Here is a 24,717-nt window from a genome sequence, read left to right on the forward strand (position 1 = left end):
ATAAGTGAACACCACAGGTATTCCCAACAGTATGTAAAGCAGGGTAATGTTAGCCAACAACCAAACTTGGAGCCAAATGATGCTGTGGATTCAGTAATTTCATTACACTAGGTTTGTTAACTAGCAGGTTTGCTCATGTTAACACTTATCGGTTTCATATATACAGAACATTGTTAGCTATTTACCATAGATGCTGTTTGCACACTATTCTGCTTATTACCTGTATGTTATAGCATATAAATATTCTGTAAAACATCAAACGATATGGCTAGCTACCATAGCTAACTCAGCACACTTATGGATTACCTGTACATGTTTTTCCAGTTAAAATGTTAAACTATGAAATGCCTGTCTGTCATTTTCACATGTTATTGTTGGCATAATTTGCAATCACTGTGCTGTTTCCATTGAATCATTTAACCTTCAAAAACCTTTAAAAAAAAAAAAAACTTGATAAATTGGACCCGGGATGGATTTGTTGTTACTGCCTCAGGCAGTGCTGCTCCTAGTTAAACATTTGGCTGCTGTCTTTTTTTTCCTTGTGATTGAATTATTTAACATTTTAGCATGGAGGTAAGTCAGGTTAAAATCAATTCAAGTTCAACTCAAGTCAAATTCATGCATGCGCATTGCAGTTTAGGATTTATTTATTTATTTATTTATTTTTTTACCAGTGATGCAATGATGCCAGTGGACATCTTTGCATAAATCACTATTATTTTTAACACTAAAACAGTGATTAAATATAACATCTCAAATAAAAGTAATTGATTTGGTTACCTGAATATCTGTGTACCTTTCCACCCTTGTTTCTCTGGTAACTTTGCCAAGTTAAACTGTGTGAAAGCTAAACAAAACAAATAGCAAAACTGTTCTGTTTTAACCAAAGCACCAGAAGGGACAGTAGATTTCAGCAAAAGATTTACCTGTGATTAAGACTTAATTCTTAAATAGGAAATGAAAGAATTCTGGTGAAGTAGCTTTTCCACAAGTTACTATTTTCCACAAGACACTATTCACATTAAGTAATAAGCAATTGCAAATTTGGCTTATAAAATAAAGCTGTGCTGTGTTTCAGGTACACATACGAGCGCATTGATGGAAGAGTCAGAGGGAATCTGCGACAAGCAGCTATTGATAGATTTTGTAAGGTGGACTCTGACCGTTTTGTCTTCCTGCTGTGCACAAGAGCTGGGGGACTGGGCATCAATCTTACTGCTGCAGATACTTGCATCATATTCGACTCTGATTGGAACCCACAGAATGACTTGCAGGTGACCAACTATTAAACAACTTCATGTATCACATAAAGCCTCAGCGTAGGTCAGGAACAAGTTGTAGGTAGTCTAGAATTTTTTTTAGTTTGTAATAATTTACAAGATAAAATGCTGCAGATGCATTGCTTATTGAATTTGTCAGAAGGCCCAAGATTATTGGTAAAACTTCCATTATCACTTTTGAAAATAAGGGTGGCAGAGGAAAGCAACACAGATAAATACAGGTTAGATGTCCAACAAAGAAAGCCAGGGTTTAAAAAGAAATAGATTGTTCCATTAAAGTATAAAACAGCGATAGCAATTATAAGTAACCTCAAGCATGTGATTTAAAAAGCTGGTTCTATCTGTTGTTTTTTAAACTCTTAGGCTCAAGCTCGCTGTCATCGGATTGGCCAGCGCAAAGCTGTGAAGGTTTATCGTCTTATTACTCGCAACTCATACGAGAGGGAGATGTTCGATAAAGCCAGTCTGAAGCTGGGTCTTGACAAGGCTGTTCTACAGGATATCAACCGCAAAGGCAGTCTAAATGGGGTGTGTGCTTGCCTCATACTACATTTTTGCTCGAAGAGCTCAAGTTTAAAGGTGTGCTTTGGTGACCAGGATCAGCAAAAAAAACTCACCTTCATGCAGGTGGGAGCAGGGAGACAGATTTATGGCCTGCAGGACAAAGAAAGAGCTTCGTTCATTAGCATAGAATAATATAGGATCCAGTGTGGTTTTTTTTTTTTTCATCTTCTCAAACTGCTTTAACCTGGTTAGGGTTGCTGTGGTTTAAATGAATACTTTAATATTAATTTAACGTATTGTTTTTAATAATATTAATACAATTAAAGAAACAATACATCAAATTACAATTTCCATTTGCTGGAAATAAGGGGTTTAAATGTCTGTGCGCATAAAGCGATATTCATGTAGGTATTTTTTGCCAAGGTTGGTGGGGAAGAAGTTAAGTGGGCTGCTTTGGGCTGAGCCGGAAGGCTGACTGCACCCTTGGAAACTCACTGTAAATCAGTGCCTGACTGTACTTATGTTTTTGAGGCTGAATGGACAAATCACCAAAACCATGCTCCAGAATCTAATAGAAAGCATTCTCAGAAGAGTGGAGGTGATTATAACAGCAGGTGGGAAATAGAACAAACCAGGTTTGTAAGACAGTTTGTTAAGCAGATTGATCTGTTGAAGAATGTTTGTGGAAGCAGGAAGGACTGGTCGGAATGTTCCTCCAAAGTGCAGTTTAGAAACAGTCCTAGATCAAAACACACATTTAGACCATCTCTGTTATTCTCATTTTTACACTTTCAAAGGTACAGCAGCTATCTAAGATGGAAGTGGAAGATCTCTTAAGAAAAGGTGCATATGGTGCTCTTATGGACGAAGAAGATGAAGGCTCAAAGTTCTGCGAAGAAGATATTGATCAGATTCTGCAACGCCGCACTCAAACCATCACCATTCAGACTGAAGGGAAGGGTTCAACTTTTGCTAAGGTAAACACGGACACCTGTAGGCATCACATTTTTACACAGGTTTTATTATAAGCTCCGACTGTCTAAATAAACACATCCAAAGCATTCATTACTTTTATTGGTTTAGAAAGATAGGTTTCCTTGCCTTTCAAACAAACAGCATGCTTTCACAAAGGCTGTCTACTTCTCTTTAATATTCTTCATCCCTCTTTTATTAATAAGTTAGTAGAATTTGTCTAAAATACTCATGGACCTAGAATACAATCAATAAATACACTGGATATGAGGAAAATAAGGAAAATATTTAATTTTGCTACAAGAACAATGCACTAACAAATTAGTTAGCTATTAGCATGTCCATCAGCATGCTTATTTTCTAGCTACTGCTGTGCCAAACATGTGCAGCAAAATGCTAATTCAGTTTTTTTCTGATCACAAACGTCAAAATAAATCATTCACATTGACCTGGATTCTCAGTTCTGTCCTGAGAAATGTTATGTACTTTTCTCACTGGTTATGATGAGTTTTTGGAGACTGAACATAGCTATGTAAAAGTCTAAAATTGTATAATAAATAGCACATGAATATAACACGCTGACATTTTAAAATAAATATGAAGTTGCTTCCTGTTAACAGTAGATTGACATTGTGTGGTTTGGTTCATGTCTCTGTTGTGCTCAGGAGAATATGGGAATGCTTAATTTTATAAAAATCTGTAGGTTTAACTACCATATTTTCCGGACTATAAGCCGTACTTTTTTCCCCATGCTTTGAACCCCGCGGCTTAAACAATGAAGCGGCTTATTTATGGATTTTTCCTGGGTTTTTCCCAGTTTCACAAACTTCAAACCAAAAAAAATAAACCCCATAACATTAGACCAATAAAATTGCCGAACTCGGGTGTGCTCCCATTGAATCGGGCCACACCACATCATAAATATGGATGATGTTGCTCTGTCATTTGACCTGCCTCTCACTCGGACTGTCAACAGGAAATGCGAATCATTCGTCACGCTGAAAACAACCGGGCATGAAAAAACGCACTTCATCTGTGTTCTGAGCTGCACGCCATCGGGAGTAAAGATTCACCGATGGTGATTTTTAAACGCACGACGATGCCAAAAGAAAAACTCTCTCGAGGATTGTTGTGAAAGGAAGGAGGAAGACAGTGAACAATGACTTTCTTCGTAGGTTACTGTTTAGATACAAGCCATGTAACAGACACTGTCTTCCATTAAAGCCTGTGTAAAGTTCATTAGTTTCAATGTAGGCACCTGCGGCTTATAGACAGGTGCAGCTTATTTATGTTCAAAATAAAAAACTTTGTAAAATTCAGTGGGTGCGGCTTATATTTGGGTGCGTTTAATAGTCCGGAAATTACGGTACCTTTTAAAAAAAGAAAAAAAATTATAATAATATTTTTGACAGTAGTAAAGAGATGCTTTATAGCAGATTTTTTTTAAGTGTGCTTCAAGTTTTTTTCATTACCATTTTTTGTGTGATTACAAAAAAGGTGCTTATGTATTTTACTGCTTGCTGTTAAAACTGTTAAATTTATATATGGTGGCTATAAGTTTAATGCATTTTTCTTTTTTTTTTATTGTTTTATCAAAAAGGGGAAGATTAATTTCTAAAGGCTTCAATAGATTAGGCCCAAAGCATATTTAAATATTTCAGTATAATCTTTGATTTACATCACTTGTTCAACATGATTAAAAGTTTGAAATAAATCACATTATCTGAAGTTTTGGGTTCAGAATCGGTTTTGTGTACTTTTTCAGGCCAGCTTTGTTTCTTCTGGAAACCGAACGGACATCTCTCTTGATGACCCAAATTTCTGGCAGAAATGGGCTAAAATCGCTGAGCTGGAGATTGACTCGAAGGAAGAGAAGGTAAAAAATTCCCATTGCCTTTGTTTTAATGAACACTTGTAAAAAATAGTGAACACTTGTAAAAAATACGGTTGTAGTCATTTATGCCATCTATTCCTTCCAATTGGAAGCAAATCAGTTGTTGTCTAGATTAGTGAGTTTTTATTATTTTATTAGTGAGTATATTTAGATTTACAGGCAGGCAAGAGCTCTTGTAGAATAAAATTATATCTGCTCTTGGATGTTGAGTAAATGTGAAATGCTGTGCATCTTTACTGTAGTTACAAACTCTTTGTTTTGATCCCTATTTAAAAATAACATTTAGGTGGTGATCTAAAAAATGAAGTACTTTAAAACATTTTAATGCAGAGTGATTGAAAAGATTAACTTGTTGACCAGACCTCACCCTGTAGCCCATAGACTTAAAAATTAAATATTCTGTAGACCCATTTGTGTCTGTATCTTTAGCACATTAGTACTAAAACAAAAAAAGATGACATTTGTATGCTCTAGGAAAATGCTGTCCTACAAATGGAATGTATCCATTTGGATAATGCGTCTTTATATCCTGTAGGAAAGTCTTGTGATTGATACACCTCGTGTGCGCAAACAAACACGACACTACAACTCATTTGAGGATGATGAGTTGATGGAATTCTCAGAGCTAGACAGTGACTCAGAGGAGCGTCCCTGTCGCTCACGACGCCTTGGCGAACGCAACAAGCGATATCTCCGAGCTGAATGCTTCCGAGTGGAGAAGAACCTGCTCATATTTGGGTCAGTCTTTGTCACACATGCCCACTACTTTTTCTTTAGGTGAACATCTTTATTAATTCAATAAATCTCTATCAAGCACCAAAACTTGCTTTATTTGTTTAGTTTCAAGTAGGAACAACTAGCGGTAATCAATGTTAAATGTTAATACTTCATGTTGGTTAAAATTCTGAGTATTACTAATAATTAGATGGAAATATTTGAACTGGGAACTGAGTTTATCAAATAATATCAATAGTTTTACAATAGCCGCTAATTCCAAATGTAAAATTTCTTTGGGGGGGGCGTCATGGAATCATGGAATTGGGAATGCGTTACTCTTTCAAAGATGAGAAAATTTAATGTGGAACAACAAATAGATTTGTGTCAGAAGCTTGCCAGAGTAACGGCCATTCAATTATAGCTTTATAGAAGATGCATGATGACGGTGACCCAAAACAGGATTAAATAAAAAAACCGAGAATTAAAAAATAGTGAAGTGCAGACCTTAAACAAATTAAGGCGCTATGTCATCACCTGAAAAGGGCTGTTAATGCAAGGAATTATAGAAATATTGATGATCTTGAGCAGTTTCATATGGAAAAAAGGTCTGTTCAAGCACTATTATGCAAGTGCGATCAGCAACTGTGGAAATGTAACACATTGTAAGACATTCCCTTCAGCAGATGTCACAGTCCACACTGGCTGCCAAATATTGTGGTGATGTGTATTTTGAGTATTATTATTCTATTAATCATCTGTGCTATGTTTGCCTGCTCTGTCGGATTTACTCTGTTGGATTGTATTGTGACTGCCCATGCTCTGAGAACTGCCTAGTTATCATCACTGAATAGTTTTGTGATTTCATGCTGTGTACTCAGACCTTGCACATGAATTCACACTGAATTGGTACAATGAAATGTTTTGTGAAGGATTTTTTTGCTAAAGGAGGTTCCCGCCTGTAATTTAGTTACACGGGTCACATATTTTGTTTACAACCTGGACTATGATAGATTAAACTGTGTTAAATCATTTGAAAAGTAAATGTGCACTAACACGGAGACTTGTATTTGTATTCTTGGACATGAATACACTTTGCTGTACAGAATGGTCAAATTAAGTACATTGTTGAATATTTAATAGTAACTATTTTGCTATGGATAAAATGGGCTGTACATTGGGACCACCTCCAGTATGTTATGCCTTAATTAATATAAATGTCAACTACTTAAATAAAAATAAAGGGGTCTTGTAGTTTAGGGCATTATTAATTAAATCTAATCTAAATACCCAATGTATTTACGTTTATGATGGTTTCTCTTCTTTGTAGACACTAATAATGATACAAATGCCTATTTAAATGGGTAGGTTGGTTAAACAGTTTTTTAATAACAAAATAACAATAATTTTATAAATAAATAACACATTTTTCCTTACATTTATAAAAAAAAAATGACTTTTTATATGCAAAGTTTTAATAATTACACTGATTTTGTAAACAGTTTGCAGGGGATATGTTGTTATTTCTTATTCTTCTTTTACTTCTTCTTTCGGCTTCTCCCATTAAGAGTCGTTACAGCGACTCCTCCGTCTCCATACCCCCCTGTCCTCTAGATCCGTGCTTTTTTTTTTTTTTTTTTTTTACAACTACCTGCGTGTCTTCCCTCGCCACATCCATAAACTTCTTCCTTTGCCTTCTTCTTTTCCTCCTTCCTGGTGGCTTCATCCTCAGCAGTCTCCTACCAATATACCCCATGTCCCTCCTCTACACATGTCCAAACCATCTCGATCTCGTCTCCCTCACCTTGTCTCCAAAACGTCCTACATGCGCTGTCCTCTAATAAACTCCTTTATAATTCTGTCCATCGTCGTCACTCCCAATTAAAACCTCAACATCTTCAACTCTGCTCCCTCCGGATCCACCTCCTGTCTTTAAATCAATGTCACCATCTCTAAACCATACAACATCGCAAGTCTCACCACAGTCCTATAAACTCTCCCTTTCACTCTTACAGATACTCTTCTATCACAAATCACTCCTGCCACTCTTCTCCACCCACTCGCACTGTTAGCCCCCAGGTACCTAAACTCCTCCACCTTCTCCACCTCTTCTCCCTGCAACCGCATCACTCCACTGCCCTCTCTCTCATTAACACACATGTACTCTGTCTTACTCCTACTGACTTTCATTCCCCTTCTCTCCAGCACATACCTCCACCTCTCCAGGCTCTTCTCCCTACTCTCACCACTTGTTTATTTTATCTGAATGGTTAATGATACTGTCTTGTGTGCATTTGTAGTTGCTTCTAGATAAAGTAAAACCCATCTAAAATCCATATTGAGGAGCTGAGATTGTACAGCTCTTAGTTTGGTATTCCTGCTTCCAATGTTTTTATACTGTCCTAAAAATATTTAAACTGTATCTATAGATGGGGGCGGTGGAAGGACATCTTGAATCATGGACGCTTTAAGTGGCACCTTACTGAAAGAGACATGGAAGTCTTGTGCAGAGCACTGCTTGCCTACTGCGTTCGTCACTACAGAGGCGATGACAAGATCAAAAGCTTCATCTGGGACTTAATCACACCTACCAAGGATGGTCAAAATCAAGCACTCCAAAACCACTCAGGCAACAAATTAACTTTATTTTCCAGTCTACTGCATTGAATGTAGATCTTCATATAGAACAATATGAAACAGTTTGCTTAGCCGAATAGTGTTTGCAAAATGTCAACTTTTTTAAACACTGAATTGTTGTCATTGAATTTTTTCATTGATACTTTGTTTCTGTGCAGGATTATCCGTCCCTGTACCCCGGGGACGTAAGGGTAAGAAAATTAAAAACCAGTTAAGTCCTCCTGAGCTAAAGAATGCTGATTGGCTAGTCCACTGTAATCCAGAAGTAGTACTCCAGGATGACAGCTACAAGAAGCACCTCAAACAGCACTGTAACAAGTGAGACCCTGATAATTAAAATACATTTAAAGGTGTTTGTTTTTGTTTTTTTTCCTCACGACTGGTTACATATTTTATTGTTTTGCTTAAGTGTTGATGCACATTTAGACTTTTATAAAGTAACATGTACTAGACATCATTGTCAGTGCCACTGTAGGTATTGTGGTTATCCTGGGAGACATAGCATAGAAATTATTATTATTGTAAGTATTAGTAGTAGTAACACCTTGATTACAGACTGTAAAAGGTACCGTAATTTCCGGACTATTATAAGCCGCACCCACCGAATTGTAAAAATATTTTTATTTTGAACATAAATATGCCGCACCTGTCTATAAGCCGCATGTGCCTACAATGAAACTAATATACTTTACACAGGCTCTAATGAAAGACAGTGACTATAACACGGCTTGTATCTAAACAGTAGCCTGCCAAGAAAGTCATTGTTAACTGTCTTCCTCCTTCCTTTCACAACAATTTCTCTAAAGAATTTCTCTTTTGGCATCGTCGTGCGTTTAAAAATCACCATCGGTGAAGCTTTTCTCCCGATACCGTGCAGCTCAGAACACAGGTGAAGTGCGTTTTTTTCATGCCCAGTTGTATTCAGCGTGATGTCGCATTTCCTGTTGACAGTGTGAGTGAGCAGCAGGTCAAACGTCAGAGGAACCGCATCCTTATTTATGACGTGGTGCGGCCTGATTCAGTGGGAGCGCATCTGATTTAATTGAAAGAATTTAATTGGTTCACCTTAACCCGTTCTGCAATTTCATTGGTCTAATGTTATGGGGATCAGTTTTTTGGCTTAAAGTTTGTGAAACCGGGAAAAACACAGGAAAAAAACATAAATTAGCCGCTTCATTGTTTAAGCCGCGGGGGTCAAAGCGTGGGAAAAAAGTAGCGGGTTATAGTCCAGCAAAGTATGGTAAACCTAAGCCATGTCTATGTATAGGGTGCTGCTGCGGGTACGGATGCTGTATTACCTTAAGGCAGAGATACTTGGGGAAGCTGCCAGTCAGGCCTTGGAGGAAGTCTCAGCCAGGTACTGTGTTTTTGCCAGCCTAATATTTTTCTCCATTAAAAAAGTTATAAGAACTTTCAGAACTAAGCTGTAGCTCTACTGTGCGTTCACAAACTGGATGTGATGCACGCTACTTATTTTTATTTTCATTTAACTCATGAATTGTGTGTGTTGGTAGCACACTAGATGTGTCCCTGCCTGAAATTGACTACATTGAAATTCCTACTGGTTGGTGGGATTCTGAGGCAGATAAGTCTCTGCTCATTGGAGTACACAAACACGGTTGGTTGAAACTGCTGATATATAGAGATTAACTAGAACATTTTAACATGAATCATTGTTTAATTGCCTTTAACTGGTATATGTCATTGTGTAGGGTATGAGCGGTACAATGCCATGCGTGCAGATTCTCAGCTCTGTTTCTTAGAGCGGGTGGGCATGCCAGATGCCATCGCACTTACAGCAGAACAGGGTGGTGCTGAGGTTGCACCAGATGTAACTGACAGGTAAATAATGCTTGACCACGCTCTAACGGTTGTATATTAGGCAGTCATTTACTTTGGGAACACTACAGCTTAAAGTTACAAAATCCATTCATATGAATCAAAATTTACATTGATGAGCATACTTTCGGTTTATTGTAGCTGCCAGCATATGCTTTATTTGATTTATTGTTTTGCAGTGTGAGCAAGAATGATGATATAAAAGAAGAAGTAGATGGTAAGCCAGAGGAAATAGAGGACAAAGAAGATAAAAAGGTGATGATCAAATGTCAGGTAAATAATATTTTTTTGAAAATTGTTGGTTAAATGGCATCTATTTTGAGGTAATTTCAATATGCTTCCTTCAAAACAGGAAAATACTCTCTCGGAGGACACAGTGAAACATGACTGTTCTATTGAAGGTAGGTTTTTTTTTAAACTAGATGAAAGATGCAAATAGATATCTAAACAGTAAAGAAACCAGGTTAAATGTATTTTTTTTTACAAATGTACATTTTGCAAAACTTTGCCTGTTCATATTTTTTTACTTTAATAATGTCACTTTGATATTAATTTCACTTAAAAATAGAGAGGTGTGTTTCTGTTGTTTTTTATCTTTCCCAAAAGGAATTCCTTTACAATTTGCTATCCTTTAAATATATTTTAATGGATATGAATTTAAATAAACATGCGTGGCATTGTGAATGTGCACCCTGCAAAAGAATGCCTTTTGTGAAGTGGATTGCACTGTTCACTCTGCACTTAGCTAGTTTACCAGTTTACCAGTTCACAGTGGCTGATTCACAGGTCCTTTTGCTACCAAGTTCGAACATGGCAGAAAAACTTCACAGATGCTGCTTTAGAAATAGCATCCTCTGTCCATGTAAGGCTAATAATTTTTTTTGTTTTGTTTACCATTCATTGCATGGATTTATTCACTTTTATTATAGACAGTGTAGCCTCAAATTACCTTGTTTTCAATGTTTACTGAAGTGAGCTTTTGATTCCTCTTTTTGCTTCAATAATTAAAAAGTCTAATAGCAGGTTTTTTTTGTACTTTTTTAAATAACTGCTCAGCTGGTACAAATGGAGTCATGCATAAGTACCCTGGTGCCATTATGTTGATGTTTTAATTCATCAGTGATATAAGTAATGTATTTTTTGTGTAGCAACTCGTCCAGATATTTTAGCTGAGGAGGTAGTGGAGCAAGGTCAGGCACTATGGCCAACAGCGTCTGCCCTTACAGCAAGATTACGACGCCTTATCACTGCTTATCAACGCTACACACGACGTGAACCGTTTCGACATGAAATTCTCATGCATGAGGGCATTGGGCCTGCTACCTGGCAAATGGGTGATGAGCTAAGACGCTGTATGACGAATTCTGATCCACTTTTCCTTGAGTGGCAAAGAAGGTAAGCAGTTTCAGAGTTTTTTTGTTTTTTGTTTGTTTGTTTGATTCTTTTTTTATCGTTAAATATTTATTTTACAATGTTGTGTGTAACAACAAAGTGCATACACACACACACACACACACACACACAAAAAAAATTCAGGCATGTGTAGATGCATTGTAAATATGAACAATGTTTAGTCATTAAATTTAGTCAATTGATTTGATATGTTTGAAGGGATATATTGGATATAAACAAAAAAAAAACAATGTTTTTCTTGCAGCAAAACTAATAATTACTAAGTCTAGTGCAAGTTGCAGTTTATTTAAAGCTAAATTTTTTTCTACAATTCTATGGTGTGTTTATGCTGCAGGTGGACACGTCGTGAGCAGGCTGATTTCTATCGCACTGTGTCTTCATTTGGGGTGGTGTATGACCCAGAGAAAAAGGTTTTTGACTGGAGCCAGTTCCGTATATTCGCTCGTTTGGAAAGAAAAACTGATGAAAGTTTGGAGAGATATTTTTGGAGCTTTGTGTCCATGTGTCGTACTGCCTGCAGACTGCCACCAAGGAAAGATGAAGGTAGAAATGGATGGATTAAGGAATTGCTTGTTTGGTGTGTTGGTTTTGTTACTTTTTTAATATAAATATTTTTCTTTCAATTTTTCTCCATTGTAGGTCTGGTTGACCCAAGTCTTTGTATAGAACCAATTACTGAAGAACGAGCTGCTCGTACATTGTACCGCATTGAGCTCATGAGAAAGGTTCGTGAGCAGGTTTTGAATCACCCACTCCTAGGGGAACGATTAAAACTGTGTCGACCAAGTCTTTATTTGCCTGTGTGGTGGGAATGTGGCAAACATGATCGTGATCTTCTCACTGGTGTAGCCAAGCATGGCCTTAGCCGCACCGACTTCTGCATATTGAATGATTCCAATTTGTCTTTCCTGGAGGCCTACCGTAACTACATGCAGAAAGAAAACTGTGGAAACCCAGTGTCATGCTTGCCCCATCAGCACTGCTATCTAGGGCACTGCCATTCTCCTCTGCCCTCAGAGTATCATCATACCCTCTTACACTCCACACAATTACACCAGCACATGCATTCACATGTTCACCAAGCCTCAGAAGTAGTAGCAGCAGCAGCAGAATCAGAAAGCACTTTGACTATGCCTGCAAACTCCAGGGAAAGCTTCTTGGACTGCCCCACTATTAATGACTCTTTGGATCTTGGGTCTTTACAGCATGAAGGCTTGTCTTCCAGCTCCCTCCATAGCAAAACTAGTAAAGAGCCCTTCAATGGATTTCCATTTAATTCTGCTTCAGCTGGTCAGAGTATGTTAAATTCATATGATGTACAAGGAGACATTACTGGGGCACAAGGAGATATGACTGACTCTATAGATGGGAAACTACGAAATGATGTTCTTGTGGGAGAACAGGGGTCCTCAGAGGAGACTGGGTTAATGGCCCCTTCAGTTGAACTAGATGAACTTCAGACTCCATGGGGAAGCTCAGATCATGCAGAAACATCTGATATTTTAGGTGATCCGATCTTGGTAGAACCTTCACTTGAAACGGAATTCCTGGACCCTGCTCAGTCTGATGATGGACAAGAAAGAGGGGATCCACTTACAGGCTGTTTAAGCATACCCAGTTCTGACTCACAGAGTGATCATGTAGAACCACTAGCACCAAGCTTCATGTTGTTCAAGGATTTAAATACTGGAGAGACATCCATGGAACAGCCAGATTTATCTGCCAGTCCACCTGAATATGTTGCTTCACAACCTCTTGCACTTTCAGATGTAGGCATTGATCAATCAGGATCCATTAATGTAGCGCTAGAAACAAAGCTAAATGATTCTGACATCACACATTGTAACACAAGTTCAGTACATAGACCAGATCATGTTGTATACGAGTTTAAGGATGAGGAAACTTCCCAAGGAGGCAGTAGTAACATGGAAACTGACCAAAAGCTAAATGAAATTGAAAGCAAAACAAATAATTTGGCCTCTATCGACACTTTAATGGAAAATCAGTTGGAGCCCCTAAAGGTAGAGTGCAGCATGCCAAGTGAGGAGCAGCTGAAGGATGATTGTCAAGTGTACTTGGAAGAATCTTGTAAAAAACTCCTATTGGAGCAAGATAAAGTGCCATTAACAGAACCTTATGAAATTCCTTGCAAAGGGACCCTGGAGGAACTACTTGATGGATCCCCTCAAAGTTCGAGTGTAAAATTATTGGTAAAAGAAGCTTCTGGAAAACCCCTTGAAAATTCGTCAGAACTAGTAGTGAATAGTCCTGCCAACCCCACACTCTCCCCCGACACTTTGCCTTCTTCATTACCTTTGTTTCCCACTTTTCCCAACCCAGTACCGGACCACTCTGTTTTCCCAGAACCTGAGACTGAACAGAACATAAAACAGGAATTACTCTTGGATTCATTAGAGACACAAGTAAAACCCAAACCTGACAGCACCACACGGACCCCACACTTGGAACAGGCTGCTGACGCAGAAGTGAAGGATGAGATAAAAGAAAAAGAAACAAAGACAGCAGGTACAATATTGCTTACCAATTTGTTTATTTATGATCTTTAATACAGAGCCTAACATTATATCCAGTATTATTGCTATTTTTTTTAGTTTTAGCACTTGATCCATTAATGAAAAAAATCACTGTAATGCAATGAAAGAATTTAATGCTTTAGGGATTTTCCCACCCAGGATCAATAATAACACTTTCTGAACAGCAAACTAAACTGAGATGATAATTCCAAGCCTATATCTGACTTTCAGAATATGACAAAATAAAAAATTACAAAGAAAATGTCTAAATAAATATCTACATCTTATATAGAAATGGATCTCTTATTGCATACTGTATTTTCCGGACTATAAGCCGCTACTTTTTTCCCCACTCTTTGAACCCCGCGACTTAAACAATGAAGCGGCTAATTTATGGATTTTTCCTGGGTTTTTCCCAGTTTCACAAGCGTCATGCCAAAAAACTAAGCCCCATATAATTAGGCCAATGAAATTGGTAAACAAGTTAAAGTAAACCAATGAAACTCTTTATATTAAATTAGGTTCCTCTGACGTTTGACCTGCCTCTCACTCGGACTGGTAACAGGAAATGCAAATCATTCGTCACGCTGAAAACAACCGGGCATAAAAAAAACGCACTTCACCTGTGTTCTGAGCTGCACGGCATCGGAAGAAAAGCTTCACCGATGGTGATTTTTAAACGCGCGACGATGCCAAAAGAAAAATTCTTGAGAGAAATTGTTGTGAAAGGAAGGAGGAAGACAGTGAACAATGACTTTCTTGTTAGGCTACTGTTTAGATACAAGCCATGTAACAGGCACTGTCTTTCATTAAAGCCTGTGTAAAGTTCATTGGTTTCAATGTAGGCACATAGACAGGTGCGGCTTATTTATAAAATATGCAAATACAAATCTTTGTCAGATTCAGTGGGTGCGGCTTAATAGTCCGGAAATTACGGTAATTTTAAAGTGTTAGATTGCAACAATATTTATTTACCTGTTATGCTTATTTGTGTATGCATCTTTAGCTTTATTGGCAGATAGTTTTGTTGAGCAGCCGCAGTTTGATCCATCCATATGTGAGGTGGTAGGCACTCTGCAAGATCCAAAGGAGCCAACAATTGCTAGGCTGCTACAAGAGAAAGCCCATTACTCGTTCTCCGAGTGGCCCAAGGTTTGTGTAATCTGTTTTTCTATTGATTTTTTCATAACCATTTCTAAAAGTATTTAAGTTATTTAAAGTGCAACACAACTCCGTAATATATTTAACTTTTTCAGGACAGAGTTATCATCAGCCGCATTGACAGTATTTGCCAAGCCATCTTAAAGGGGAAGTGGCCATCCCCCAGTCAGCAGTATGAATCTCCCAACTCAGCTGTTAACACCTGCATGTCCAACAGTGCCCAGCTAAGGGCAGGTTATTTATCAGCAAGAATGCCTCTACCTCAAGACCTTAACTTGAACATTCCACACTCAATACCCCATATACACAAGGTAACCGGTTACACCTTTGTAATCGAGAAATAAAGATTGACAACACAATAATGACAGACCATGCTGTTTTGTAAAATTGTACCATTATAACCATTTTATCCTTTGCTTCATTTCCCACTGTCTCCAGGAACGGTTAGTAACACCTGCATTTCTTTCTGAAGTCAAGCATTCAAAGTGTGGGTTTGAGTTTAACACAGAGGTTCCTGTCAAACCAATTGATGTTGGAGAAAAAATCCAACTTGGCATTCCACATCATGGGAGTACTCTCCTCCTAAACGGTTGGCAAGAAGCTGCCATGGATCTGTCTAAGCCAACAGAAATTGCATTTGGTAGAGAGGCTGAATCTTTGAGACATGTGTCCCATGCTGTCCAGTCAGCATCTCACAAAGTAGCTAACCTGAGCTCCATGGAGGGCTTAATGGGATTGGACATGGCAGGTATTCTGCAAGCAGGACTTGTGCACCCTGTTACAGGGCAGATTGTTAATGGTAGCCTTCGTCGTGACGATTCAATAATGAGGAGGAGGAGAGGTCGAAGGAGAAACGTGGAAACGCTTGACCTTGGATTGATGAAGGAACGAGAAATAGACTTAAATAGATTAAAGGTAATGTAGATTAAAAATATATATTTGCATATATGTGTATCAGGTTCATTTTCTAGTCAAAATCAGTAACCAACCACATTCTGGATTTTTAAAGGGCCAGCCAGAGACCATCAACCACCCCATTGTGTCCTCTACCTCCTCTCAGCCAGACTGCCCCACCCACCCCTCTTCTGTCCCCCCTCCATCAGATTCACTCACCATGAGTGTTGACAGAGAGGCAGCTGGTAAAAGCCTGATGGAATGGCTCAGACAAAACCCAAGTTACAGAATGGAGCTTCCTGCATTTTCAACGGTCAGTGACAAAAAATGTAATGGGATCTGAAAATTAAGAAACATATAAAAAAATTTTAAAAGAATATTTTACCTGCACATGCTAATGTGATTACCATTGAACGAATGTAAATGTAGCATATTTTTTTATTCTATTTTTTCCCTTTTTTCTTTTGACCACTGGTGCTGGTCATGTTTGCAACAGTCTGAGAAAGTCTGCCTAAACTTCTTAAGCCCCAGCCACAATTTCCTTCTCCTAGAGATCTCAATCAGTTCACAAGCCAACTGGAGAGTCTACACTATCTTACTACAACTACTCTTCCCAATTCCCAACAATCCTATAGTGTGACCTCAGTTGTGCTACCTGTCTTTGTGAATTAGTTTTTTCAGTCAGTAACCACAGTCTTACTGCCTTCTCACCATAGTTTGACTGTTGTGGGGGAAAAAGCTCTGAAAATAGCAGGAATGTTATTTTTAGCCAGTCTTGGCTGCATCTTGATATATAGTCCATGAAAACCTCCTGGAACTAAAGCTTCTGCTTCACTACCAGACTGGTACAGTAACTGTAACACTGCTACTAGTGACCTGATCTTTTTGATGGTCTTGTGTTCTTCTTTTCTTTAACTCCTAAATAAGTTCTCAAATACTTAAACTCTTCTGTCCGGGGCTAGAGGGAAAAGGTCTATTTTCTCAACTAGATGGAGCATTCTACCCATTTGTAGGAGCTCACAATGTTCTCAGACTTAAGCCAAGCTTCTTTACACACAGCAATGAAAGTGTCAGGTGTGTGTTAGAGGACATGTTTAGATGGTGTCAAAAGGATTCATGTTTAGTAACACAGATGTTACTATTAACAACGTATACCCTCCGACCTAAACTGCATTTTGACACTCACTATACACAAAAAAAAATGTTAAGGTACATGAACATAAATATTCTCCAAATCTTTGAAACACATGCATGAATCAGCATATTATGCACCTGCATTGTTCATACTGAAATTTAGGTTCAACTATTGGACTGAGTCTCTTCTTTAGTACACTGACATAGACCTGCTGTTTCAAGGAGTGAAATCAAGTTTACCTCTTTCCCAAGTTCAAAATGGCTTGTTTTTCTCTCGCAGGTCTCTGGTCTCCATTTGCATTTATTCTGTTAAGTACCAAAAAACACAGCTCAAACAAAAAGTACATACAGACCTATTAATTGTTTAAACAATTGATCTAATAGAGAAGTGAAATGGTGAATTGTTTTTGTTCTGTGTAGATATTCACCTAGCTTTTTTTTATGTGTTTAAAAGAAAATGTAGCTTTAAACAAACTTGCTTTCTCTTTTATAATGTGTTAGTCTCAGACTGCAAGCATGCTGCAGAGTTTTGCTGAACGTCCAAAGCAAAGGAGGCATCGCTGTAAAGACCCTACAAAGCTGGATGTCAATTCCCTAACTGGTGAGGAGAGAGTCCCAGTAGTTCACAGGAACACAGGTCGCAGGGTAAGAACATAAATGCTCTTTTCTCTTTTCCTTAATTGCAATTATATGAACAATCTGAGATTTTTAATGCTTTAATAACTCTTCACTTAGCTTGGTGGTGCAATGGCCCCAGCCATTAAGGAGCTCTCTCAATGGCTAGATGCAAACCTAGAATACTTTGTGGCTCCTGACTGGGCAGATGTTGTGAAGCATTCAGTAAGTTCTGCTTATTGTATATATATATTTTTTTTTTCCCCTATAAATTCATTGATTTGAAACGCTAAAAAAAAGTTGTAAATGTAAATAATAATTAGTAAATTTAATTTGTTACTGCACTTACAGTAAGAAGCTTTTTCATGTATCTGTATTTTACTAAAGAATTTCCATTTTGGGAGACATTTACTTTAACTTCACTACATTTCAAAGTCTAATATCTTACTTTATACTCAACTACATTCAGCAAAAACAAGTTAAAAACTTTACTGGCCAAGCACACAGCAATCCACCAATCAGGTTAGAGCACACGCTCTGTTTTGAACTTGTTATTGCCGTTTGGTTCGTATCTACACGAACATACAGTTCAGCGTTGGTTCGACAGCAATTTTGAAAGTGGATGAACACACTGAAGAGAAATGGAATGAAAGTCAGAGGGAGGGTAGTGGAGTGGTGCAGTTGCAGGGAGAAGAGGTGGAGAAGTTGGAGGAGTTCAGGTACCTGGGGTCAACTGTGCAAAGTAATGGAGAGTGTGTTAGAGAAGTGAAGAAAAGAGTGCAGGCAGGGTGGAGTGGGTGGAGAAGAGTGACAGGAGTGATTTGTGATAGTACGGTATCTGCAAGAGTGAAAGAGAAAGTTTATAGGACTGTGGTGAGACCTGAGATGTTGTATGGTTTAGAGACAGTGGCATTGAGTAAAAGAGATTTTCGTTAGGAGTGATGAGGATGGCCAGAATTAGAAACGAGTTTATTAGAGGGACTGTGCATGTTGGATGTTTTGGAAATAATGAGAGAAGCCCGATTAAGATGGTTTGAACATGTGCAGAGAAGGGACATGGGGTACATCGGTAGGAGAATGATGAGGAGGGAGCCACCAGGAAGAAGAAAAAGAGGAAGGCTAATGAGGAGGTTTATGAATGTGGTGAGGGAAGACATGCATGTAGTTGGTTTGAAAGAGGCAGATGTAGAGGACAGGGGGTATGGAGACGGATGATCCTCTGTGGCGACCCCTAATGGGAGAAGCCGAAAGAAGAAGAATCTGACAGTAGCTTGGAGAAAACAGTTTAATTGTGTATGATGATTTAAAAATAAATGTGATGTTAGTAGGTTAGGCTGATTGGTAAAACTGCAACAGAAAGCGACAGTAACGACAGCTTGGCGCTTTTTTCCGTCCGTCAGCTAAGTTAGCTGTTTCATTAAATTTGCGGTATTTGAAGCCGAGCGCTCCGAAAGTGTGTATGGTCACTCAATGTTAAAACTTTTGAGAGGAATATAAATTCTATTTTGACTTGTTTTGTATTCAGTGTAAATATTGTACTGTGTAGTTCTAAAAGTAACATTAGATTATTTTCACATAAACTGAGTTGATTGTGACAAAAATGATAATAGGACATTATAGCCATAATAAATCATAGTATTTTGGATACTTAAGTATATTTGCCTTCAAATATACTTTTGTTCTTTGACTCAAGTGAAAGTTTAAAGGGAGCACCTTTTTACTTTTACTGGAGTAATATTTTATCAAGTGTATCTCTACTTTAATTCAAGTACATGATTTGTGTACTTTGTCCACCACTACCTGTTGCACATTAGCAATCTATATGTTATACACCATTAAGCTTTATCTAACATGGTTTAAACAGCAGAAACTAACAAAGAGAAAGGTACAATATAAAAAGGACTAATATTTTAATTATTCTAATTGAATAAGTAACGTAATTAAAAATTCTAGTAATTCATTACTGAAATACATACATATGCTTGTGGCAAGGAACCTCCACAGCAAACCAACAGCATTATACACAAAGGCAGTCTGAGTTCATGGATTCAAGCTGTTTGAAGCAATCAGAAAGTTCAGAAGCTTAGCATTTGTGAGGCTCAGCAGAAATTCTCAGCCTCAGCTTTCTGTTCTTGTTTTGGTTGGGTTAGGGTTGTCTGCTGTTGTAGTGGTTTTACTTCGAAGTTTTACTTTTATGCATTCTCAGATGCTTTCCTGCTCACCATAATTGTTCAGATTGATTGAGTTAATTGAGCTCAGCCAGCCTGGTCAGTCTCCGGTGAACTCTCTCATCAACTTAGTATCTATAGTCTACTTACAATAGTGCAATAAAGATAAAGCATCCACTTAGTGACAGTTTTATGAACACAAACACTGTTTGTAAAAGTTCTGGAATATCAACAGGTATATAAATACTTACAAATCTGCCAGTTTGTCTGACAACAATCATACCATGGTCAGAATCACTTCGATCAGATTTTGTCCCCATTTTGATGACTGATGTGAACATAACAGCTTGCCTGTATTTATGTAGAGATGTACAGGTGTTTCTAGTGACATGCTAAGTGAGTTATTGCACTGTAGCTCACCAGAAATTCAAAATACATAAATCAAACTGAAAAATAAGATTTACAACAAATATCTCGTCCTCCTAACATTTAATGCTGCCTTGTTTGCAAAGCATTTCGCAAATTATGCAGCAAATACTGTGCAGCCTTTGGAGCTACTCTCTCTAAGACCCTAAATAGAGTAGGGGTGGTATGGGGGATTCATTCAAGGAAGGGAGAGAGAAGAATTAGCTAATGAGCACTTTTTTTGTTGTTTTTTTTGACAATGTTTATTTCACACATTTTAGGAAATCAAATATTCGAAACAGTGGGTAATAAGACAAAATGTGCATAAAAATGTAGACCCACAATTTTGCTGAATAGTTTTTTATTTCAATAAAATGTTTACATATACAAAGGTGAAGTCACAAATCAAATCAATCCTAAATGTCCTTAATGTTGTCTAATTTTATTTTGGTCACTAATATATTTTTGTCCCCGGTGGGTTATGATAAACTGTCATTACCAGTTTCTCTTGGATTCATTTGTGTATCCAAATAATGTGTTATATAAGTCAGTGACACACAGGGTTTTTTTTTTTCTTTGTTTTTTTTTTTTTCTTTTCTTCATATTTAAGGGTTTCCTCCCAGAAGGAAAGTTCACTCGGATTCTCACTGAGCCAGTGAATCGCGATCCTAGCACACGTCGTAGAGGCAGAAGACCCCGCAGTGAGATGCCCAAAGCTCCTGATCTTCCTGCTGGAATTGGACCACTGTTTTTGAATGATGGGCTTATTGGCATGGACTTGGTTAATTTACCCAGCCTTCGCAACGTGCCTGGCATTCCAATAGGTGGGCTTATGGGCTTTCCGCCCAGTTTGGCTGCAGCCCTACCAGGAGAGGATGCTAAGAATGGCTTGAGTATGTTACCTATGATGCTCCACAGTATGTCAGCAGTGCAATCACCCATATATGGCGCTCATTTAGGTGGAATGATTAATCAGTCATTATCTGCTACAGCCTCCACAGTAACCACATCTGCCAGCTCCTCCAGCACGGCAACAGTGACTTCCATATCCTCTGCCACTGTGGCCTTAAGCCCTAGCCCTGCAGTCAGCTCCAGCACAGCAGCTTCTAAAGAGAGAGCCAGCCCTGAGCCGAATGATGAGAGACTGGGCACAGATGAGAGAACACTAGGAGAGAATGAGAAAAAAATATTATCTGCTGTTCCCAGCTCCAATGTTTCTAGCAGTACTGCTAGCATTACAAGCAGTGGGAGCCATTTGGCCTTCAACCCCTTTTTAATCGCAGGAATGCCTCATGGATTACTGTATCCCCACATGTTCCTGCCACATGGCAGCATTATGGCACTTCCATCAGATAGCACTGGAATTATTAAGCAGAAGAAAAAGAAAATTAGGGATGAAGGAATTGTGGATGAAGACAATGGTTTATTGGTGGTACATGATGGGAAGACGAAGGGAATGAGGGATGTAGAGACACTGGAGTGTAAGCATAAAGAGGGCAGACTGGAGGAATCTATGTCAGCTGTGGACACCAGTAAAGTTACAAGTAATGACCCTCCATCTGTGGTCAGCACAGCCAAAGCAGTAGAGGAAACAAAAGAAGAGGTAGAGAAAACAATAGAAGATGACTTGGGAGAAACACAGGATGTGTAGTGCCCTCCAGTGATTAACAGTAACAGTAACGGTATGTGTTGTGCTGGTAAACGTTTGTGTAAAGAAATCAGTTTATTAACTTCTTAACATTTATAGATCTGCTGCATAATCAAAACAGGTGAATTCTCTGACATAACCCTTTTAAAAAGTTTGCTGAAATTACCACAAAGTAATTAGCATGCACACAGTTGCATTTCAGTACCACATGAATACCCAATAAACATCACTTTGAATCTGAAGATGTCACTCTTGCATCATGGTCATGGGTCCTGAGGTCACCTGACCTGTTCTGGTTGTGTATGACACACTTAGCTCAGTGTTAGAATTGACAAAGGATTTCATAAAAATGATCCTGCTTTTTTTTGTTTGTTTGTTTGTTTGGGGTTTTTTTTGTTTTTGTTTTTTTGTCTACTGAACGCAATCCACACACAATGTTTGCGTTCCAGGGAAGAGTCCAAAAATGGTTGGCTGCAGTTAATGATAGGTGTTGTGAAATGACATCACATTTTTGTCTTTAATTTATGGTGCTTACAGGGTTCTAGAAAAAAAAAAAAAAACATGATTTGCTTACAAAATTAATTGATTAGATTATTTGTAGAAATACATATAAACGTTTCACGTTTGTATTAAAAGCCTGCTCCCCATGGATGGATTATTAGCAAAGTTGCTGCTGTTACAATACAACACTAGTTGCACATCATTAGTTGCTTGCTGCTAAATTCTCAGAGCAAAACATTTAGGAATAAGTAGAAAACTATACATAAATACAAAGTTCAAAATGGGTACTGTTGAATCATAAGAATAGAGAAGAAAGCAGTGCTTAACATTTACAAAGATGCAAGAAATTTTCAGGGGCATGGAGGTGGAATATATTTCCTCAGTGTCATTTTGAAATAATGCCCCTTCTGTATAACACTCCAGAGATGTACTATTCCGTATGAATAATTTCAAGCAAGGGCAGATGATCTTGGATTTGACAAGGTGTCATTAGGATTTCATTTCTTGATTCTTAGTGAATCTTAGTACCTATTAGTGTAGGTATTGAGCCATTGAGTAAAGATTGTGTTTTGAGCATCAAATTCATATGAACACTATTAGTGAAATTAACATTTCAGTGTTAATTGACATCATTGCTGTGTTTTGTCTTATATGTAGAGTACAAGGGCAGAGTTGATGAGGCACTGGTTCTGGGACAGAAGGCCTTGTTAAATGCTTTTGTCTGACCTGATATATCTGAAAATAGTGTAGAGTAGTATCTGTCAAGATTTTTTTAAAACATGTAAATTTATATAGCTGTATATTGCTGTTACTTTTGTTTAAAAGCACACTATTTTTTATTGTCATTACGTCATTGGGAGAAACTGTAAATCAGTGCTAGTATTTCTTGTATCTACCCATAATGTACACTAGATGGACACCCAAGACTTTCAGTTGACAAATTTGTCTCTCCAAATCTCACAGCAGGGTCTTTTTTTTTTGTTTTGTTGTTGTTGTTGTTGTTGGTGGTTTTTTTTTTTTATATTTTTGGTTTTTTTTTTCCATATGTTGGATTTTTTTCTATGCCTAACATTCTTGAATTCACGTTCTTATCATTGTTTTTGATGTGAAAACATTTTGCACGTCCTTATGGTGAATATTTATCTGGAACTGTATTCTGTCTTCTATGCGTTTTTATTTCTTCTGTTTATTGTATAGACGTCTGTTTGTGTGGACACGTACAAACATGTCTGCTCCTGCAGAGACAGTTTTCATCCATGTAAACCTAAACATTGTATTTCTCATCTATAACCAGATTCCTTTTTGTGTTACATTATTTTGTTGCCTTGTCATATCTTAGAACTCTGTGCTATCTTTTTTTTTTTTTGCCTTAGCAATCACCAAATATAAATATGCGATTTCATTAGGTATTTCTTTGATTTATTAAGTTTATTCAAAATGCATTTGCTTATTTAGCATTTTGCTCATAGTATTTGTTACATATTCATTTTGGACTGTATATGTTTAAGTGTCTGTGTTTTGGAATGGGAAGCATTATTACTACACTAACAAAAGCTTCTGTGGGTGCATAAATTCTGTTTCCTATATTAAAGATTATACCATGGCCACAGAATATAGAAATCAAATTTCTGGAAGCTGTGCATTTGTTCCTTACATAGGGACAGTTCTAAATAAAATTTTTTAAATCGAGATTACAAAAGAATTTTTCGAAAATTAAAACAAAAAATACATAGTTTATACATAGTCCTGTTTTTAAGCAACATCTCTTGATGCAAACACTATATCCTGATGCAAAAAAAAAAAAAACACTGATCAGCCATAACATTGAAACCACCTACTCAATACTGTGTACATCGCCATGGTTTGCTGTGGTATCTGGCACCAAGACAATAGCAGAGGATTCTTTGTCTTGTAAGTGGCTAGGTGGAGCGTCCATGGATCTGAATTGTTGTCCAGCACATTCCATAGATGTTTGAGCGGATTAAGATCTGAAGACCACACTTTGAACTTTTTGTCATGTTCCTTAAATCATTCCTCAACAATATTTAAAAGCCATGAAGTAGTGTACTTGGTCTGCAGTAATGTAGGAGGTGGTAGGTGTAAACGTGACATCCGCACGAACACCAGGATCCACGGTTTCCCAGCAGAACATTGCCCAGAGCATCCTGCTTTCTTTCCACAGTGCATCCTGTTGCCCTCTCTACCTCAGGTAAGCAAAACACAAAACCCACCTTCTACATGATCTAAAAGAAAAACATCATTCATCAGATCAAGTCTCTTTATTTTTATTTTTTTTTTTTCCATGGTTCAGTTCTGATGCACATATGCCCATTGTAGGTGACTTTCACATTGGGCATGGTTAAGCATGGCCACACTGACCAGCCTTCACCTTTCCACCAATGGC

At 37.8% G+C, this 24,717-nt stretch overlaps 1 protein-coding gene across 11 annotated transcripts in view; it reads left to right on the forward strand.

Annotated features, from left to right (window-relative positions):
- Positions 1 to 23,938, forward strand: part of chd6 (chromodomain helicase DNA binding protein 6) — a 77,763-nt gene extending 53,825 nt beyond the window's left edge. For 8 of the 11 annotated variants that reach the window (XM_083531264.1, XM_083531265.1, XM_083531268.1 and 5 more), the window contains 22 exons: positions 1,079 to 1,274; positions 1,644 to 1,808; positions 2,582 to 2,761; positions 4,522 to 4,632; positions 5,186 to 5,388; positions 7,794 to 7,993; positions 8,160 to 8,319; positions 9,269 to 9,358; positions 9,516 to 9,619; positions 9,714 to 9,843; positions 10,020 to 10,113; positions 10,193 to 10,241; positions 10,989 to 11,235; positions 11,588 to 11,796; positions 11,893 to 13,779; positions 14,794 to 14,939; positions 15,044 to 15,259; positions 15,387 to 15,863; positions 15,958 to 16,155; positions 17,478 to 17,621; positions 17,712 to 17,816; positions 20,775 to 23,938. In XM_083531264.1, coding sequence (XP_083387390.1) covers positions 1,079 to 1,274; positions 1,644 to 1,808; positions 2,582 to 2,761; positions 4,522 to 4,632; positions 5,186 to 5,388; positions 7,794 to 7,993; positions 8,160 to 8,319; positions 9,269 to 9,358; positions 9,516 to 9,619; positions 9,714 to 9,843; positions 10,020 to 10,113; positions 10,193 to 10,241; positions 10,989 to 11,235; positions 11,588 to 11,796; positions 11,893 to 13,779; positions 14,794 to 14,939; positions 15,044 to 15,259; positions 15,387 to 15,863; positions 15,958 to 16,155; positions 17,478 to 17,621; positions 17,712 to 17,816; positions 20,775 to 21,815 — 6,352 coding nt within the window. In that variant the 3' untranslated portion in view covers positions 21,816 to 23,938. The remainder of the gene's footprint in view (positions 1 to 1,078; positions 1,275 to 1,643; positions 1,809 to 2,581; positions 2,762 to 4,521; positions 4,633 to 5,185; positions 5,389 to 7,793; positions 7,994 to 8,159; positions 8,320 to 9,268; positions 9,359 to 9,515; positions 9,620 to 9,713; positions 9,844 to 10,019; positions 10,114 to 10,192; positions 10,242 to 10,988; positions 11,236 to 11,587; positions 11,797 to 11,892; positions 13,780 to 14,793; positions 14,940 to 15,043; positions 15,260 to 15,386; positions 15,864 to 15,957; positions 16,156 to 17,477; positions 17,622 to 17,711; positions 17,817 to 20,774) is intronic. The other 3 variants (XM_083531270.1, XM_083531269.1, XM_083531271.1) reach the window with 3 other exon arrangements.
- Positions 23,939 to 24,717: the final 779 nt, after the last annotated feature.

Source organism: Silurus aristotelis (assembly GCF_946808225.1).
Source record: "Silurus aristotelis genome assembly, chromosome: 2".
NCBI lineage: Eukaryota > Metazoa > Chordata > Actinopteri > Siluriformes > Siluridae > Silurus > Silurus aristotelis.